Source organism: Notolabrus celidotus, chromosome 15 (assembly GCF_009762535.1).
Source record: "Notolabrus celidotus isolate fNotCel1 chromosome 15, fNotCel1.pri, whole genome shotgun sequence".
In the NCBI taxonomy this organism is placed as follows: Eukaryota; Metazoa; Chordata; class Actinopteri; order Labriformes; family Labridae; genus Notolabrus; species Notolabrus celidotus.
The window spans coordinates 81,920-102,500 of record NC_048286.1 but is presented as its reverse complement, the minus strand read 5'-3'; the positions used below and the strand labels follow the sequence as shown (position 1 = coordinate 102,500).

Genomic DNA, 20,581 nt, shown 5'->3' with positions numbered 1-20,581 from the left:
AGCCTGGGTCAGTTCTGTCTCTGAGTGTTGTGAAATCTCTTTGTGGACTCCAAAACTGCCTTTAAAACATTTACAGCGGGCATTCCGGCTTTAACCCGTAGGAGTCAATACTGACAGACTATGGTTGGGATACCTTTAGTTTTATTATGCTTTTATTTTGGTACTAACAGCGCCATATACAAATTCACACTGCTGTCGAGCGGAAGTACCAAAATAAGAGCTTCATAAAGAGATAAAGATATCCTAACCATAGTCTGTCAGTACTGACTCCTACAGGTTATAGCAGGACTGCCTGCCGGAAAAAAACATTTAGAGTTATATTCAACTTTAAGATTTATATTTAACATTTATATTTAACATGTATATTTATATTTAACCTTTATATTTATATTACATTTAACATTTAGATTTAGATTAATCATTTTGTTTAACAATGATTTTAACTTAATATATTTTTCACAACAAAATTAAGTGTGATCACATTTATTCCTCTAAATGTGATATAAAATTGACTTTAAAAATTGACTCTACATTTCTATGACGTTTCGGAGCTGAATGTAGAGAAATGTTGCTGTTATTTTCGGTGTGCACAACTTTACAAATGGCACCACATAATCATATCAGGTTAAACAGAGTTATATCAGGTTAAAAACATAATCATATCAGGTTAGACAGAGTTATATCAGGTTAAAAACATAATCATATCAGGTTAATACAGAGTTATATCAGGTTAAACAGAGTTATATCAGGTTAATACAGAGTTATATCAGGTTAATTCAGAGTTATATCAGGTTAAACAGGGTTATATCAGGTTAAACAGAGTTATATCAGGTTAATACAGAGTTATATCAGGTTAAACAGGGTTATATCAGGTTAAACAGAGTTATATCAGGTTAAACAGAGTTATATCAGGTTAAACAGAGTTATATCAGGCTAAACAGAGTTATATCAGGTTAATACAGAGTTATATCAGGTTAATACAGAGTTATATCAGGTTAATACAGAGTTATATCAGGTTAATACAGAGTTATATCAGGTTAATACAGAGTTATATCAGGTTAATACAGAGTTATATCAGGTTAATACAGAGTTATATCAGGTTAATACAGAGTTATATCAGGTTAAACAGAGTTATATCAGGTTAATACAGAGTTATATCAGGTTAAGCAGAGTTATATCAGGTTAATACGGAGTTATATCAGGTTAATACAGAGTTATATCAGGTTAATACAGAGTTATATCAGGTTAATACAGAGTTATATCAGGTTAATACAGAGTTATATCAGGTTAATACAGAGTTATATCAGGTTAAGCAGAGTTATATCAGGTTAATACGGAGTTATATCAGGTTAATTCAGAGTTATATCAGGTTAATACAGAGTTATATCAGGTTAATACAGAGTTATATCAGAGTTAAGCAGAGTTATATCAGGTTAATACAGAGTTATATCAGGTTAATACAGAGTTATATCAGGTTAATACAGAGTTATATCAGGATAATACAGAGTTATATCAGGATAATACAGAGTTATATCAGGTTAATACAGAGTTATATCAGGTTAAAAACAATCATATCAGGTTAAACAGAGTTATATCAGGTTAATACAGAGTTATATCAGGTTAAACAGAGTTATATCAGGTTAATACAGAGTTATATCAGGTTAATACAGAGTTATATCAGGTTAAACAGAGTTATATCAGAGTTAAGCAGAGTTATATCAGGCTAAACAGAGTTATATCAGGTTAATACAGAGTTATATCAGGTTAATACAGAGTTATATCAGGTTAATACAGAGTTATATCAGGTTAATACAGAGTTATATCAGGTTAATACAGAGTTATATCAGGTTAAGCAGAGTTATATCAGGTTAATACAGAGTTATATCAGGCTAAACAGAGTTATATCAGGTTAATACAGAGTTATATCAGGTTAAAGCAGAAGTTTATCAGGTGTAAAGGGTCTAAAAGTTGTACATGAGCAGAGTGAGTGAGCCTCTCAGAGACAAACAGAGAGGTGAAGCTAATCCTTAATTCTCTCTAAGCTTCAGTTTCTCCTCAGGCTACTGCTCTCTGCACACTGACCAACTGTTCACACTGTCACAAGGTGAACACCCTCAGACTAACTTTAATCCAGTTTACAGTCAACCACAGAATACATGTGGGGAAGTTTTTCAGTTCAGCCACTGCAGGGTCTCTACTCTGTGCTGAATGATAATCAATGATATTCAAATACTTCATATTAATAATCAATAATAATGAATAAAGAACCCAAAGCAGCTCTGGGTATTTGCTTCATGCATATTTGTATTATTGAAACAGGGTCTTATTTACATCAGGATCTCTGTGTCAGAGACAAAATGATCATTTACAGTTTGAATCACAGTTTTTAAATGAATACATTTCAGACAGAATTCACATGATCTGAAAAAATATCACCAGCAGACAACAATGGAAAGATTTATGATACAACAGAAGAGACGTAAGAGAGTAACACTTCATGTTTTTGGATCACATAAAGCAAACATGCAACATACTTTAAAAATATTCACTTCAACACAGCTCTACACATTCATGTTTTATTAGCTCAGCTTTTCTTCTTTTGCTTACTTCAATTCACCCTGCAGACACACGCACGCACACATGCACGCACGTGCACACACACACACACACACACACACACACACACACACACACACACACACACACACACACACACACACACACAAACACACACACAAACATAGTCTCTGGATTGTCTGAAGACAAGCAGATGGTTTACACAGATTATCAGCTTCATTAACAGGAGATTAGCGGAGTGAGGCTGCTCCTTTACCGGCTGCCTACTGGCTGAGCGACACCCTGCACGTGTGTCTCTGTGTCTCTGTGTTTCTTTGCAAACAACCACATTTTCCAGCCCAACATTACTGCTGCAGTGTTGTCTTCGATATCATGTAAATACGTCCAGTGACCACCATAGTGTCCTGTTTACATCACGTCCTGCCTCCTGACGCCCCGTCCAGCAGGGTCCACTTCAGGCTGTGAGGGACACGTGTGGAAACGTACGGGGCTGGCTGTCCTGAAACTTCCTGGCCGTTTTCAGTGACCGTTCTGAAGTCTGCCAGCTTTTATTTTGTAGGAGGGAAGTCAGAGCCTGAGATACAGGCTGGTTGTAAATAGGTTTTCATGAAGGACGTAATGTGACAGCTGACTGACCCTATGTGTGTGTGTGTGGGGGGTCAGGCTGAGCCCTGGCCTCGGGCTGACAGGCTATGTGTCTTGTGTTCAGCAGTCAGAGCAGATGATGCTCCCTGTGTTTTGGAGCGGGTTGACCGGTTTGTCTGAGGCTCTTTCTCCTGCTGACCTGAGGCTGTGGGTCGCTAACGTGTTAGCATGCTGTTTATTTAGCCGGAGGAGGTTACAGCTGAGCTTACAGGCAGCGGACTTACCTTTAGACTCACCTTTAGGTTCCTTTAGAGGAGTACGTCAGTGTCACAGAGCGCAGCTGGAGTTTCACTCAGAGTTCATGTTGAAAATAGAAGCAGTACATATTTTTCTCTAAGATTAGCCCCCCCCCCCCCCCCCCCCCCCCCCCCACACACACACACACACACACAGACACACACACACACTCTGACCCCTTTTTAAAGGTGAATATGTTTGAACCCTGCTCTGAACCCTCCTGACCTTAAACTATATTAAAGCACACACGCACACACACACACACGCACGCACGCACGCACGCACACACACACACAGAGCTGACTGCTGTGTTGAGGAAACAGCCAGGGCTGCACTTTAAATCACATTTTAATTATTATATATGACCGTTCACTAAACACAGACTTCACTGGAGTTGAAATGTATCTTGTTTACTGCGTTATTACTGCTATCATTGTATCTTACAGTGCATTGCAAAAATATTCACCCTCCTTGAACTTTTACACATTTTGTCACGTTAAAAGTTCAAACTTACATTAATTGTATTGGGATTTTATGTGATAGACCAACACAAAGTAGCACATACATGTGAAGTGGATGAAAATGATACATGGTGTTAAAGATTTTTAACAAATAAAAAACTGAAAAGTGTGGCGTGCATTCACCCCCCTGAGTCAAAACTTTGTTGAACCTCCTTTCGCTCCAGTTAAAGCTGCAAGTCTTTTGGGGTTTGTCTCTCCCAGCTTTGCACATCTAGAGCTAGCATTCTTTGCCCATTCTTCTTTACAAAACAGCTCCAGTTCAGTCAGATTGGATGGAGAGAGTCTGTGAACAGCAAGCTTCAAGTCTTGCCGCAGATTCTCAACAGGATTCAGGTCTGGACTTTGACTGGGCCATTCTAACACATAAACATGCTTTGATCTGAACCGTTCCATTGTTGCTCTGGCTGTGTGATTAGGTTTGTTGTCCTGCTGGAGGGTGAACCTCCGCCCCAGTCTCAAGTCTTTTGGAGCTTCTAACAGGTTTTCTTCCAGGATGGTTCTGGTCCATCCACCCTCCCATCAACTCTGACAGCTTCCCTGTCCCTACTGAAGAGAAGCCTCCCCACAGCATGATGCTGCCTCCACCATGTTTCACGGTGGGGATGGTGTGTTCAGGGTGATGTGCAGTGTTCTCATCTGATCAGAGCACCTTCTCCTGCATGTTTCCTGTGTCCCTACATGGCTTGTGGTAAACTTTAAACAGGACTTCTTATTGCTTCCTTTCAATGATGACACTCCTCCATAAAAGCCAGATTTGTGGAGTACAGGACTAATATTTGTCCTGTGGACAGATCCTCCCACCTGAGCCTCGGGCGGAGCAAACACGCTGCGCAGCCGTAACGTGGCGCACACGCATCCTGTGGACTCTCCGGGTCAGTCTCCATGATGCTGTTTGTTCACTAATGTTCTCCAACAAACCTCTGAGGCCTTCAGAGAACAGCTGTGTTCATACTGAGAGTGAAGTACACACGGGTAGACTATTTACTAATGAGGTTCTAAAGGCAGTTGGTTGCTCTGGATTTTATTTAGGGGTATCAAAATAAAGGGGTTGAATAGTAATGCACACCACACTTTTCAGTTTTTTATTTGTAAAAACTCTATAACACCATGTATCATTTTCAGTCCACTTCACATGTATTTGCTACTTTGTGTTGGTCTATCACATAAAAATCCCAATACAATTAATGTAAGTTTGAACTTGTAACGTGACAAAATGTGTAAAAGTTTAAGAGGAGTGAATACTTTTGCAATGCACTGTATATGTAGTTGATTTGTTTGGTGGATCCAGGTGTGAAGTTTAATCACAGAGCCTCATCTGTGAGGGGCACTCATGTTGGCCACACACTGGCCCTCATTTATCAATCTGGTGTAGGAACCAGCGCAGATTTTGGTGCAGAAATCAGCGTACGACAAGGTTCACATGTCATTTATGAAATGTGGCAGCTGGAAGTTTCAACATTTCATATATTCATCCTTCTTTAAAATCTGAATGTATTCATCCCTGTTATAGAGGCCTTGATATTAGTCATTCTTTATATTCAGGTAAAAAAGAGGTCAGACTTTAAGATGTTCACCAAAAACATGTGGCAGCTCTGAAAAGAAGCTGACCCCAGCCTGAAACTGTCACAGACTTACCGGGTCTGCGTCTGGGTCGGGGGGCACAGATGGACCTGCACCGTGTCTGATGCAGATGATGGCAAATATTCTATGTTGTATACCGCGCATTGGTTAACCTGCCAATTGTTTTCCAGCTGTGGACATGTTGTACGTAGCCTGGGCAAGAAGTGCGTTGCTTTAGCGCAATTACGCACGAGTCAAACCGGAGAGTTGCATGAATTAATGTTGACTCCTGATGTGCCTACAGGTTCTGATCTCATGTTAATGAATGTTCTTAAATGTTCAACTGTCACAAACTCACACACACACACACACACTCAGACACACTCAGACACACTCAGACACACTCAGACACACACACACACACACACACACACACACACACACACACACACACACACACACACACACACACACACACGTTAAATGTTTCCTTAGCACGCTGATGAGAAACTATGTTTTGATGTTGTGAAGTGTTAACCAATCAGAATCAAGTATTGAAAAAGCTGTGTTAGAGTAAAAGTGGACTTGAATTGGATTTGGACTTGCCTCTATAACGGTTAGAGTATAAAGAACCAGCCTTCCTCAAAGAGACTAATCTGATCTGACGTGTTCTGCTCTGTGTGGATCAAGCTATGATGCTGCTGTGTTGCTCTGTCTTCATTCAGTCTAACTTTATTTCAGATGTAACTTGTTCTTTTTAAACTCTTTTTTTTACCTCTCCTGCTGCAGCATGGAGGAGTCCGACCTGCTGAAAGAGAGGCTGCAGGCCATCACTGTAATACTCTACACACGCACTGTAGATCAGCCTAAACACTCAATACCAATTCAAACATACACCATGTCTTCATGGTTCTTCTGAATGTGATTTGAGCTGAACAACCTGTGTCTGTTTGACAGGAGAAACATCGCATTCAGGAAGATATCAGACGAAAGAAACTGGAACTGGATCAGGAGAAAGTCAAACTGCAGCACCTGAAGGTTTGCTCAGCTCAGAAACACATCTTCTTAACACATTAAAGACTAATACTGATCATTAATTATAGTGATCATTAATTATACTGTTCATTCATAATACTGTTCATTCATAATACTGTTGATCAATAATACTTGATATAAATAATGTAGTAAAGATATTAAAGAGTTATATCATGAATCAATGAGACCGGATGATGATGTGGTGCAGTGGATGGATGGTTATGGTGGGTTACTATAGTTGTTACTTTATAGGCTCTTGTTTGCTTTATGTATTTCTTTTGCACTGTCTACTTTGTTACTTTGACACTTGAAATTCCCCGTTGTGGGATGAGTAAAGGACTATCTTATCTTATCTTATCAGCAACACTGTCATTCATCTGTCACTCCTGAAACCTCTACATTGCTCAGCTTCAACAGAAATTGTGCTTTAAAACCTGAACTTCATTTTTTCAATCGTCTCTTTACTTTAAATTACAAATAATTATGAAAAGTCAAATGGCTCCCGTATGTCAGTTCATCGTGCAGCAGGTAAATAGGCTGTAATATCCTTGATGGAGGGGCGCAGCCGTCATTTGAGAAGTGAGGGGAACAAATTGTTAAAGTTGTTCAGATTTTAGTGAAAATGATATTTTTATCTTGTTGTTAGGATTATTAAGTTATGTTTAAGGGTATTTCATGCTTTTACTAGAGGAAGTGCTATATAAACAGTCATTTACAATTTTGTTGGATGTCATTACTATACTGAGAGCTGTTTTCATTTACTCCTGTGACTGTATGGAACAGGGTATTTTCCCTTTACCCTCCTTTCAGAATAAAAGCAAATTGTTTGATTAAAATAGAAAATAGAAAACCTGGGTGTAACACAGTAAAAATGCAAAATGAAAGCAACACAGTTTTATGTCATTCAGACCCCACACTATGTAAATAAAGGGCCCAGGTTTTAATACAGTATTGATGCTTGTTCTCTGTCCTTTGACTTCTTCAGAAAAAGTCTCTGAGGGAGCAGTGGCTGCTGCAGGGAGCAGCTACCAACAAACAACAACAGAGCTCTCTGTGCGACCAGCAGGAGACCAAAGCTCTGCAGCTCAACATCCACAGGTACACACGCACACACACACACACACACACACACACACACACACACACACACACACACACACACACACACACACACACACACACAGAGAGACAAGGTGCATTTGGACCAAGAGTTCCAAGGGTCTTTTAGCCCCCAGAACTACTTTCCCCTGAACTAAAAGGTTCCTGTGCCCCCATTGTTGTCTGCGTTTGGAAAGCAGGTTGAAGTCCCGGGTCAACGGGGAATTTCTAGCGGGGGCTTTTTAGGGGGGGAGATTATCTGAATTAAATTAAATTTAGACCCTGAGTCCACCAGTCGAAACACATGTAGTTCAGGGGTAAAGATCCTGCAGTCAAAAAACGCCTACAGACAATCAGCAACACAACCTACGTGACAGGTAACTGACCCTCAGAGTGTCTCTGACTCATCAGGATAGAGATGGACATTTTTTCTCTGGAGAGAGAAGAGTCCATCGTCTCCACCAATGAGAGCTTCATCCTCAACAGACTGAAGGCTGTGGAGAGAAGTGCAGAGGACATTATCAAGGTGTCACACACACACACACACACACACACACACACACACACACACACACACACACACACACACACACACACACAGAGAGAGCTGTGTTTGTTTTTTGATTGCGTTGCTGTAACTGGGGTTTGTCTGTCTTTCAGGAGGCTCAGGACAGCTTTGTTGCGCGTAAGTGTGGATACACTGATGTTTGTTTTTTAACCAAACCGGAAAAGATAAATGTTAACGGATGTGTTTTCTGTCCAACAGAGCCTGTCCAGGTCACCACAGTGGACCCTGAAGTCCCAGAACGCCCCCCTCCAGCTGCCAGCAAACCCTCCGCACCAACCTCACAAAGAAAGAGTGGGATCACTTTTACTGAAGCACATTATTCTTTTAGGTCCATGATTGGATCACAGTCACAGTCTCCATCCATACTTGCAAGAATTAAAACACAAATCACATGTTCACAAGGCAAAACATCAGGGCTCTATGTACACCGGTGGACAGGATGATCTCTCCAGTAATATCTGATACAACATGATGAGATAAAGACTGCACATACACAGCAGCAGCTAGTACAGCCAACACTGACAGCAGAGTACTCGTGTTGAGTTAACCGCTGCTTGTCAGGGCTGATGTTTGTTATTGTTCTGAAGGGTCGGGTGATGAGGACTGAACAATCAGAGTCATGTTTTAAACTGAAAAACAACAAACTGTAGTTTGGGCGTTGTTTAGGTTTCAAACACAGCAGAGAGTTTACCCCACAGAGGACAGCTGCTGCAGCCAACTGGAGATGTGATCCAGTGGACTGCACTGGAGACTCAGAAGCATGCTATGGTCAGTTTATTTTGGCAAAAAACTTGATATCTCTGTCCTTTCTGTGTCTCAGCTCTATTTGCCATGGAGATCAATGTGACCAAGAACCTGCTGACTGGAGAGAGTGCAGTCATGTCCACTGCTACAGTTCCTCCTGAGGAGCTACACCAACACACCGGACTCAAGGTCTATGATGATGGCAGGAAGTGTGTCTATGCGCTCAGCTCACAACAGGTACTGTCTTCAGTTATAATAACAGTAAACATGAAAGGGATAATGTATAGTGAGCAAGTTTTCCAGTCCCGACAAGGTGAGACAAGACCCTAACGTGTAGTGGAGAGGTCTTGTCCACCCTGGGGTGTCTTATTCTGCCAAAACAGGGATTTTGCTGAGCAGGTACAAAAGAAAGTAGTCTAAGTTTTTACCAGACTTCATCCTGATCAGCTTGTGGGTGTAATGCTGACCAGTACCAGGCCTGGTACTGTGGATTCCCTCATCCCTATTACACTCTGGTCGACCATCAGTCCTTCTCCGGCTGTATAGGTGTCACCTTTTTATTTTATTTCACCATATTTCAATCAATCATCAATCAATCAATCAATCTTTACTTTGTAAAGCGCCAAATCACAACAAACGTTATCTCAAGACTCTTTTGCAAACAGAGCAGGTCTAGACCACTCTATGTCAAATTATGAACAGAGACCCAAGACAGGATAAGACTCAGTCTGACCCCACCTTAATCCACCATGAGCATTGCACCTCGCAGTATTTAGCTAGTTACAGCGGAGAGGACAAACTTCCTTTAACAGGCAGAAACCTCGAGCAGAACCAGACTCATGTTAGACAGCCATCTGCCTCGACCAAGTTGGGTCTGGAAAGAGGGATAGAGGAGAATAAGGGAGAGAGGGAGCGGTGATAGTGATGAGATGAGTAGTAGTAGCTGTTGCTGCTGGAGTCCAGCACGTCCTTATCAGCTGGAGTCTGGAACGTCCACAGCAGGAGGACGTCTACGGCAGCTCAGAGGAACCTACGAGACAAGGGAGCTCAGGGACTCCAGAAAGGTCTATGGTTAGTAACTTTAATGGGACAGGGAGAGTTAAAGTAAGTGATGGGGGGTTCGGGGGAAGGGGGTGAGATAGGATCCCAGTGTGTCAGTGTGCCAGTTCCCTGGCAGTCTAAGCCTATAGGAGCATAACTAAGAGCTGGTCCAAGCCTGATCCAACTCTAACTATAAGCTTTATCAAAAAGGAGAGAAAGTAGGGAGGGTGTCTGCCTCCCAGATTCTGACTGGTAGTTGATTCCAAAGGAGAGGGGCCTGATAACTGAAGGCTCTACCTCCCGTACTACTTTTAGAGACTTTAGGTACGACCAGCAGGCCTGCATGTTTGGAGCGTAGTGTTATAGAGGGGTATATTTGTGGGACAGAAGTTGAAGTTGGGCCGTGTATGTGTACCTGTGGTGTTCAGGCACCTCACTGCACTGTTGTGAACAAAGGCTGTCTTGACATGTAGAAGTGTTGACTTTGAAGATAAGACGAACACACTTCTTCACATGTATTTCAAGGGAAAAAATAACAATGTCATAATGGCAAGTTTCAGTGCAGGGATTTACTGCGACCCCCCTGAAAGGTTTCAGCTGATGGCTCAGTTTTCTTAAGTCCAAAGTGATTTGAAGAAGCAGGCTGTGACTCGTATTCAAAGTAAAGACTCACTTTTCATTAATGCTGCTTTCACCGACCTCTCTGATTGTGTTATAATAAGTGACCCACATTCCCTCTGCTTTCAGGGGTCACATGATCAGAGCTTTGTGTCCGAGCTATCAGCCAATGAGGTGGAGCAGCTGCTGAGGAGCGCCACGCTGCATCGCCAAGCAAGCCACCCAAACTACAGCCAAAACCCCAGCACGAGGGAGGAGCTCTGTTTTTACAATCACCATGATGACAGACGCACAGTGGGGGGATATGACCTCATGAACATGGGAGGTCCCCATGGTAACCATCTCCTCAGAAACAACAAGATGGAGAAAGACTCCTGCTGGCAGAAAAAACAAAGTGCAGAGCGTCGCTACAGTCATCAGGAAAACCATCGCAGAGGGCAGGAAGAGAGAAACAACCAAAGCAACCTGAGAGACGGAGACCTCAGTGGGTTGAGTCACCACAAAGAGCGCCACTACAGTTCGTACCAAGTGAGGAACTGTCACAGTGTTCATGAAGACCGACCGCCGGGCTGCCACACCAACGGCATCACCAGAAGTAACAGCAGGGTCACTGGGGACAGAGCCAATGGCTGCCCTCCTCCTAGATCACATGACCAGGAAGTAGTGTCTACCTACCAACCTCAGCTCTGTTACACACCAGCCAATCATATTCCTCTCAGTGATTACATCAGCATAGATGAAGAGGAACTTTACTGCTTGGGTCAACCCTCCAGTCACAAAGGAAACCAGTCCTCTTCTCTGTATGGTGACCCATCCCTTCCTGACAGAGTGCCTTCCCCCCTCTACGAAGACCACACCCACTACACCATCCTCAACGCTGTCGAGGCCACAGAACCCATCACGGCCATCTTTATGGGCTTCCAGACGGCACAGGATGACAGCAGGCAGGGCCAGGATTTCGATGGCTCCCTGAAGGCGGAGCTGGTCATCATCGAGGACAGCGAAGAGGACCAACATGACACAGAGAAGATCAGCAACGTCCATCTAAAGAGCGTCAGTTTCCAAACAGGAAGTTCAGCCAACGGAAACACAAGACAGACGGGGAGACCGGTGGGACCAGGTATCAGAAAGATCCAGAAAAAACACAGACACTGCTGCACCGTCTGCTAGCTGGACTAACAAGTGCATGCCTAAGTATCCAATTCACTAACCAGCAGCAACAGCCAGTCAACCTGTCCTTAACCAGCAGCATCAGTCAGTCAACCAGTCCTTAATCAGGAGCATCAGTCAGTCCACTAGTCCTTAACCAGCAGCATAAGTCAGTCAACCAGTCCTTAATCAGCAGCATCAGTCAGTCCACCAGTCCTTAACCAGCAGAATCAGTCAGTCAACCAGTCCTTAACCAGCAGCATCATTCAGTAAACCAGTCCTTAACCAGCTGCATCAGCCAGTCAACCAGTCCTTAACCAGCAGAATCAGTCAGTCAACTAGTCCTTAACCAGCAGCATCCAGTCAACCAGTCCTTAACTAGCAGAATCAGTCAGTCAACCAGTCCATAACCAGCAGCATCCAGTCAACCAGTCCTTAACTAGCAGAATCAGTCAGTCAACCAGTCCTTAACCAGCAGCATCCAGTCAACCAGTCCTTAACTAGCAGAATCAGTCAGTCAACCAGTCCTTAACCAGCAGCATCCAGTCAACCAGTCCTTAACTAGCAGAATCAGTCAGTCAACCAGTCCTTAACCAGCAGCATCAGTCAGTCAACCAGTCCTTAACCAGCAGCATCCAGTCAACCAGTCCTTAACTAGCAGAATCAGTCAGTCAACCAGTCCATTACCAGCAGCATCAGTGAGTCAACCAGTCCTTAACCAGCTGCATCAGTCAGTCAACCAGTCCTTGACCAGCAGCATCAGTCAGTCAACCAGTCCTTAACCAGCTGCATCAGTCAGTCAACCAGTCCTTGACCAGCTGCATCAGTCAGTCAACCAGTCCTTAACCAGCTTCATCAGCCAGTCAACCAGTCCTTAACCAGCAGCAATCAGTCAGTCAACCAGTCCTTAACTAGACGAATCAGTCAGTCAACCAGTCCATAATCAGCAGCATCAGCCAGTCAACCAGTCCTTAACCAGCAGCATCATTCAGTAAACCAGTCCTTAACCAGCTGCATCAGCCAGTCAACCAGTCCTTAACCAGCAGCATCAGTCAGTCAACCAGTCCTTAACCAGCAGCATCAGTCAGTCAACCAGTCCTTAATCAGCAGCATCAGTCAGTCCACCATTCCTTAACCAGCAGCATCCAGTCAACCAGTCCTTAACCAGCAGAATCAGTCAGTCAAGCATTCCTTAACCAGCAGAATCAGTCAGTCAACCAGTCCTTAACCAGCAGAATCAGACAGTAAACCAGTCCTTAACCAGCAGCATCAGTCAGTCAACCAGTCCTTGACCAGCAGCATCAGTCAGTCAACCAGTCCTTAACCAGCAGAAACAGCCAGTCAACCAGTCCTTTACCAGCTGCATCAGCCAGTCAACCAGTCCTTAACCAGCAGCATCAGTCAGTCAAGCATTCCTTAACCAGCAGAATCAGTCAGTCAACCAGTCCTTAACCAGCAGCATCAGTCAGTCAAGCATTCCTTAACCAGCAGAATCAGTCAGTCAACCAGTCCTTAACCAGCAGCATCGCTCAGTAAACCAGTCCTTAACCAGCTGCATCAGCCAGTCAACCAGTCCTTAACCAGCAGAATCAGTCAGTCAACCAGTCCTTAACCAGCTGCATCAGCCAGTCAACCAGTCCTTAACCAGCAGAATAAGTCAGTCAACCAGTCCTTAACCAGCAGCATCAGTCAGTCAACCAGTCCTTAACCAGCAGAATCAGTCAGTCAACCAGTCCATAATCAGCAGCATCAGTCAGTCCACCAGTCCTTAACCAGCTGCATCACTCAGTCAACCAGTCCTTGACCAGCAGCATCAGTCAGTCATCCAGTCCTTTACCAGCTGCATCAGCCAGTCAACCAGTCCTTAACCAGCAGAATCAGTCAGTCAACCAGTCCATAACCAGCAGCATCATTCAGTAAACCAGTCCTTAACCAGCAGCATCAGTCAGTCAACCAGTCCTTAACTACTTGCATCAGTCAGTCAACCAGTCCTTAACCAGCAGAAACAGCCAGTCAACCAGTCCTTAACTACTTGCATCAGTCAGTCAACCAGTCCTTAACCAGCAGCAACAGCCAGTCAACCAGTCCTTAACCAGCTGCATCAACCAGTCCTTAACCAGCAGAATCAGTCAGTAAACCAGTCCATAACCAGCAGAATCAGTCAGTCAACCAGTCCATAACCAGCAGCATCAGTCAGTCAACCAGTCCTTACCCAGCAGCAGTCAGTCAACCAGTTCTTAACCAGCAGCATCAGTCAGTCAACGAGTCCTTGACCAGCAGCATCAGTCAGTCAACCAGTCCTTAACCAGCAGCATCAGTCAGTCAACCAGTCCTTAACGAGAAGCTTTAAATCGGTTGACTTCTCTCCCCCCCCCCCCTCGCTCCATCACATAGACATACAGTAGTTCGAGTGACTCAGACTCATCACTTCCGTACACACAGACAGTATTGTTACAGTTGTTCTGTACACAGCATGACTCAGAGAATTATTTGTATAGCACCAAATCACAACAAACGTAATCTCAAGACTCTTTTACAAACAGAGCAGGTCTAGACCACTCTATGTCAAATTATGAACAGAGACCCAACACCAAGACAGGATAAGACTCAGTCTGACCCCACCTTAATCCACCATGAGCATTGCACCTCACAGTATTTAGCTAGTTACAGCAGAGAAACTTCCTTTAACGGGCAGAAACCTCGAGCAGAACCAGACTCATGTTAGACAGCCATCTGCCTTGACCGAGTTGGGTCTGGAAAGAGGGATAGAGGAGAATAAGAGAGAGAGGGAGCGGTGATAGTTATGAGTGAAAGATCTCCTTCAATAAAACATATCATACTTCAATAAACACACCAGCAGTTCAGTATATGAAAAACGAACTGTTTACACAGCCTGTTCAAGGAATCATTCTTTCAGAGTGACTGTGGAACAAAAAGAGAAGCAACTTTCAAAACACTGTCAAGGCTTCCTTTCAGCTTCTGTCCTGTGGCATCCCCTGCTGGTCATCAGGTGACATAACTCATAGTGATGAGTTCATATTACTCCTCTCAGTGGCAGCAAAGAGCTCTGCCCAGAGACAAAGGAGGCCTAAGTATTCATATCCTTCACTCAAGTGAAAGTTTCAGATGAGACAGTCTTAAAGATATTAGAGGTTACGTGTTTCCTGCTGTGACAGTGTGTGGAGACACAGACATCACATTCACCAGATGCGCTTCTACATTTCCAGTCTGTCCTCACTGCGTTTCTTCAGGCTTACGTGTGTCCTGTGTCACATGACCTGATGGACTGAACCTTAGAGGCAGTGTTTTCAGTCCTTTATAACTCATTCATACATTCTGGCTGAAGTTGATCTTTAGATAGTTTAAAATTGTGAGGAGGAGAAAGTGAAGAAACCTTCAAAAGAGATGATTATTACCCCTGTATATAGCTGTTAGCCCTTCCATTAGTTAGCACTTCTTTACTCAGTATGATCAATATGTCGTTACTGACAGGCTATGTGCCTCAATCATCTAAAGTAGCTGTAATTAAACCTCTCCTTAAAAAGCCCACTCTTGATTAGGGTTGCAAAGGGGTAGAACATTTCTGGTAAATTTCCATGGGAATTATGAAAATGAACTGTGAATTGAGGGTAATTGAATGGAAAGGTATCATATTAAAGCATAAATATTAGTTTTGTTATAAGCAGACATCCATCCAAAATAATACATTTAAAACAGATTTATTTGTAAGTAGAACTTTATCAAGTGTTAAATATTTTATTGAACAATCAATTCTTTCATTGAAGAACAAAAACATGAATGTTGAGTTAAATATTACTCATCCCCCCGACCCAACCCATTCAAAAATTAACACAAATGCAATCCCAACAAAGTCCCATTTAAAATGTTAAATGAAAAGAGCTGCTCTCCCTCCAACAAAGTCCCATTCAAAATGTTAAATGAAGAGAGCCCCTTTCCCTACAACAAAGTCCCATTCAACATGCAAATCAAAAAGCATCTTCCCTCAAGCTTCTCAAGCCTAGCCTCTGCAGGATTCTAGAAATCATCTGTGCTTCATGTGATGGAGGAATGCACAGTGCATGTGGGGGGCGTGGTCTCAATAGCTCTGCAGTAAGCAGTGTGCTATGTGCATGTGATTGAGGAATAGCAGAGATATTCAACTGTACTTGATGAAATCTGGTTGTTTTAGTCAGGATTATGCTCAAATATATTTTCCCCAACTATATTTAAGTTCCCTATTACGAGCCAACCTTCAATTTTGTAAATTCCTGGATTATTCCCATTTATTCCCATAAATTCACGTTAATTCCCATGAAAAGTTTCCAACTTTGATAATTCCCGGAATTTTGCAACCCTAGTAATCATGTCTGTATGATAAACAGCAACATGTATCAGCTGTACGTTAACATAACATGCTCTGAATCACTGTGAAAAAAGCAGGAAATGTTGAGGTACCATAGCAGGCGACCTAACTATCAGACAGACCGCACTGCCTAGTGTTTCGGTGGAGAATTACTGCGTGACATGGACAGATCGATGCACAAGTATGTAGAGCACGTCCGCGTCGACCACACCGGGTAGAAGTATACACCAGCCTTTAGTCCTGACTCTTAGCTGTTGACCTCAGGTAACCTCACCTCACATGCTTTGTGTGTTTAGTTTTTGTTTGTTTGAACTTTTGATACTGATTGAAAGTTTGGTCAGCTCACTCTGTGTGTGAACATGATGTGAGACGATCAGCATGTCTAATAAACCTTTGTTACTGATAATAATCAACTGCTCACTGTGTGCTTCTGTGCTGCTCTAACCCCATCAAAAACTGTGTGTGTGTGTGTGTGTGTGTGTGTGTGTGTGTGTGTGTGTGAGAGAGAGAGAGAGAGAGAGAGAGAGAGAGAGAGCTGTGTAATCATGTGTGATGTAAATCTGTCAGATGCCTGTCCTGACATCGTGCTGGAACTCTGAATTAGTTTGTATTGACACTGATGCTGTCTCATTATATCACTGCGTGTGAGTGTGTGTGCGTGTCTACATGTGTGTTGGCTCTGACAGTATTTATTGGTGGGTGGACACAGAGGGAGAAGTGTTGTTGCTGTTGGAGAGAGTCAGTGCACCTGGTCCTGTATGCACATCCTGCCATTACACAAATGGGACCATTAGTCTTAATGTACCATAATGGAACGGCCCGTTTGGCCGTAGCGTTATCCACATGCACGACTGCAATGAATTGGCCAATTAACTAATTGCGCCATGAAAGCGAGGCTGGTGCAAAACGTCATATGTCAAGGGAACCTCCTGGAAAACCCCAATCCAACAAATTCAAACTGCACATGCCTACTACACATAAACAACAATAAACTTGGCGAGCGGTACCGGTGATAGAGAGAAGATCAAGAACAAACAATGTTTCAGCAGAAGAAGAAATGAACATTTTATTAGAAGAATATAGAATATGCAAACAGCTGTTATCAGCAAGTCAATCCTCAAAGATAACAAACAAGGAGAAAGGGAAAGTTTGGCTGCAGATCTTGAACCGGGTAAATGCGTGTGGTGTTTCTGAGCACACAGAAAGAAGACAAAATAAAATCAGCAACATGAAAGCGGCTTTGAGCAACAAGCACCGTCCACATCAGGAGGACGTCTACTGCAGCTCAGAGGAACCTACGAGACAAGGGAGCTCAGGGACTCCAGAAAGGTCTATGGTTAGTAACTTTAATGGGACAGGGAGAGTTAAAGTAAGTGATGAGGGGGTTGGGGGGAAGGGGGTGAGATAGGATCCCAGTGTGTCAGTGTGTCAGTTCCCCCCAGCAGTCTAAGCCTATAGCAGCATAACTAAGAGCTGGTCCAAGCCTGATCCAGCTCTAACTATAAGGAGTAGCTTTGGGATTGCTATGTCAGCATCCCAAAGTTCTTAATGTGTCTCAAAGTAAACTAGGAGAGAGGAGAAGGATTGGAGAACCGACATGCATGGAAACATGAGAGTAGCCTTCAACAAAGTCTTAATTGATGGACAAGCCTCTGATTGGATACCACTCACTAATGTATGCTGCAGTGAACATGACTTCGCTAATCTTCAGAATGCCAGACTTTAATAACAGAGCAAAGAGAAAAACAGTCACTAAATCATGTGTCAGTTTGGAAACATTTGGTATGTGATGAGCTGGGATAAAACGTTTCACATGATTATTAAGAGCAAAATCTGCAGCAGAACTTTTATTAAATCAATATTACAGATTATCAATCCCAAGTTTTGTATCATTTGTTTTTTTCTTATAATCAAAAATGTTGGTTGTAGTCTAATTTAGTCTTCTATCATTAGGATAACAGAACTATTCCCCTACATGATCAGTTATTTCCTTGACTGATGAGCAGCAGGTTTGTAACATGATTTCTAATTATCCTCATAAATCATGTTACAAACTCCTGAGACCTCCTAAAGACAGGAAGACAGCTTTTTAGGGTTATTGACAAAACATGGAGCTGGAAGAGGAGAGAAATATTCTGAGATTAAAGTCACATATTTCAGTTATTATTATGATTTTCAATTATAATAATTCAATGTTCATTTCTATAATCTCTTGTTGGATAAAGCTTTAAGACTTAAGTTATGGTGCAGAGAATCCGTTTCAAAAACTGTGAATATGGTCAACAAACTTCTATATCCTGATGATATTCACAGTGTGGGATATAAACAGTAATCAGTATCATTACTCTTACAGAATAGAATAGAATATATCTTTATTGTCATTGTACATTGTACAACGAATTTGAGGTGCAACCCCTTTCATTGCAAAAGATGCATAAAAGAACAGTAGTAAAGTAAAATAAAAAATATAACATCCAGGGCTTCATTGGGGGTGGCTGTGGCTCAGTGGGTAGGGTGGGTCTTCTATCAATCTGAAGGTTGGTGGTTTGATCCCAGCTCCTGCAGTCTCATGCTAAAGTGTCCTTGAGCAAGACCCTGAACCCCAAACTGCTTCCTCTGTAGTTCAGTGGTGTGTGAATGTATATCAATGAGATTACCACTGATGGTCCCTTACTATAGCAGCCTCTATGTGATTTTTATCATTTTACATTTTTCAGACATCTGAATTTCCCTTCAGGGATCGATAAAGAACATTCAAATCTATTCTATTCTACCATCAGTGAGTGAATGTGGTGTGGATGGGTGAATGTGATGAGTGAAAGAGCTTTGAGTAGGCAGGCAGACTAGAAAGGGCTAGAGGACGCTAAGGAGACCAGACAGGAGACCAAAAAGACTAGGTAGGAGGCCAAGGAGACCAAGAAGGAGACAAGGCAGGAGCCCAAGGATACAACTCATGAGCCCTGGGAGAATACGTCTGAGACCAAGGAGACTAAAGTAGTAAATCAGGCAGACAAGGCAGGAGGCCAAGGAGACTAGATATGAAACCAAAGAGACAAGGCAGGAGGCAAAGAAGACTAGGTAGGAGACCAAGGAGACAAGGCAGGAGACCAAGGATACTAAATATGAGGCCAAGGAGACTACGTAAGAAGCCAAGGAGACTGGGTAAGAGACCAAGTAGACAAGGCAGGAGGCCAAGGAGACCAGTCAGGAAACCAAGGATACAAGGCAGGAGGCCAAGGAGACTAGGAAGGAGACCAAGGAGACAAGGCAGGAAAACAAGGAGACTAGATAGGAAACCAAGGATACTACATATGAGGCCAAGGAGACTAGGTAGGAAACCAAGGATACTACATATGAGGCCAAGGAGAATAGGTAGGAGATCAAGGAGACAAGGCAGGAGGCTAAGCACACTACTTAAGAGGACAAGGAGACTAGGTAGGAGGCCAAGAAGACCAGTCAGGAGACCAAGGATACCACATATGAGGCCAAGGAGACTACGTAGGAGGCCATGGAGACTAGGTAGGAGACCAAGAAGTCAAGGCAGGAGACCAATGGGACTATGCAGGAGACCAAGAGACAAAGTAGGGCGGTTGTGGCTCACTGGGTAGAGTGGGTCGTCTATCGATGTAAAGGTTGGTGGTTCGATCCCAGCTCCTGCAGTCTCATTCTGAGGTGTCCTTGAGCAAGACCCTGAACCCCAAACTGCCCCCTCTGTAGTTCAGCGCTGTGTGAATGTGTATAAAAAAGATTATCACTGATGGTCCCTTACTATAACAGCCTCTATCATCCGAGAGTGAATGTGGGTGAATGGGTGAATTTGACGAGTGAAAGAGCTTTGAGTGGGCAGAAAGAAAACAGATATAGAAGTCTGTTTAAAGAGAGGGTGCAGAGCTTGACTGTGTTTTATTAACTGTGTTTAATATGAGAGGTTAAATATGGAATAATCGAATCATTCTAATAACTCAGTAGGTTGATTTCTAAAATAATGTAAAGCCTTCTTGCCCCACAGTGATCACTGAGTGACCACACAGACTCCTTCATCATCATCATCATCATCATCATCATCATCATCATCATCATCATCATCCTCTCACTGATTGAAGAGTGTGACTGTGCTGGATGGATCATGTTGTTATCACTGTCATAGAGACGACTCTCTCCATGATACCTCAGTCTTTCTCAGGTCAAACTAACGCGCTCAGAGATTAGGGTTCCTTCAAATACTGTGTCTCTAGTTTTGAACTCTGCTGCAGGGGTGTGGGGTTTAAAAGACTCCAAAAATGTTGATGTTTTCTGGGGGTTCACAGATTTGCTCCAATCCCCAGCAGTTCAGGAAGACATGGGCTGGGTACCAGTGTCTGTACAGCCAACATGCGAAATGATCTGATTGTGGAATCAGCTAATAAAAATGTCAGATGACAGAAT

At 43.0% G+C, this 20,581-nt stretch overlaps 1 protein-coding gene across 1 annotated transcript in view; it reads left to right on the top strand.

Moving 5' to 3' along the window:
• LOC117826290 (palmdelphin-like) overlaps positions 1 to 14,372 on the top strand; it is a 15,394-nt gene extending 1,022 nt beyond the window's left edge. The window contains exons 2-9 of the mRNA XM_034702241.1: positions 6,330 to 6,375; positions 6,498 to 6,578; positions 7,561 to 7,673; positions 8,085 to 8,199; positions 8,334 to 8,358; positions 8,440 to 8,532; positions 9,062 to 9,222; positions 10,774 to 14,372. Coding sequence (XP_034558132.1) covers positions 6,331 to 6,375; positions 6,498 to 6,578; positions 7,561 to 7,673; positions 8,085 to 8,199; positions 8,334 to 8,358; positions 8,440 to 8,532; positions 9,062 to 9,222; positions 10,774 to 11,814 — 1,674 coding nt within the window. The 5' untranslated portion in view covers position 6,330 and the 3' untranslated portion in view covers positions 11,815 to 14,372. The remainder of the gene's footprint in view (positions 1 to 6,329; positions 6,376 to 6,497; positions 6,579 to 7,560; positions 7,674 to 8,084; positions 8,200 to 8,333; positions 8,359 to 8,439; positions 8,533 to 9,061; positions 9,223 to 10,773) is intronic.
• The last annotated feature ends 6,209 nt before the right edge of the window (positions 14,373 to 20,581 follow it).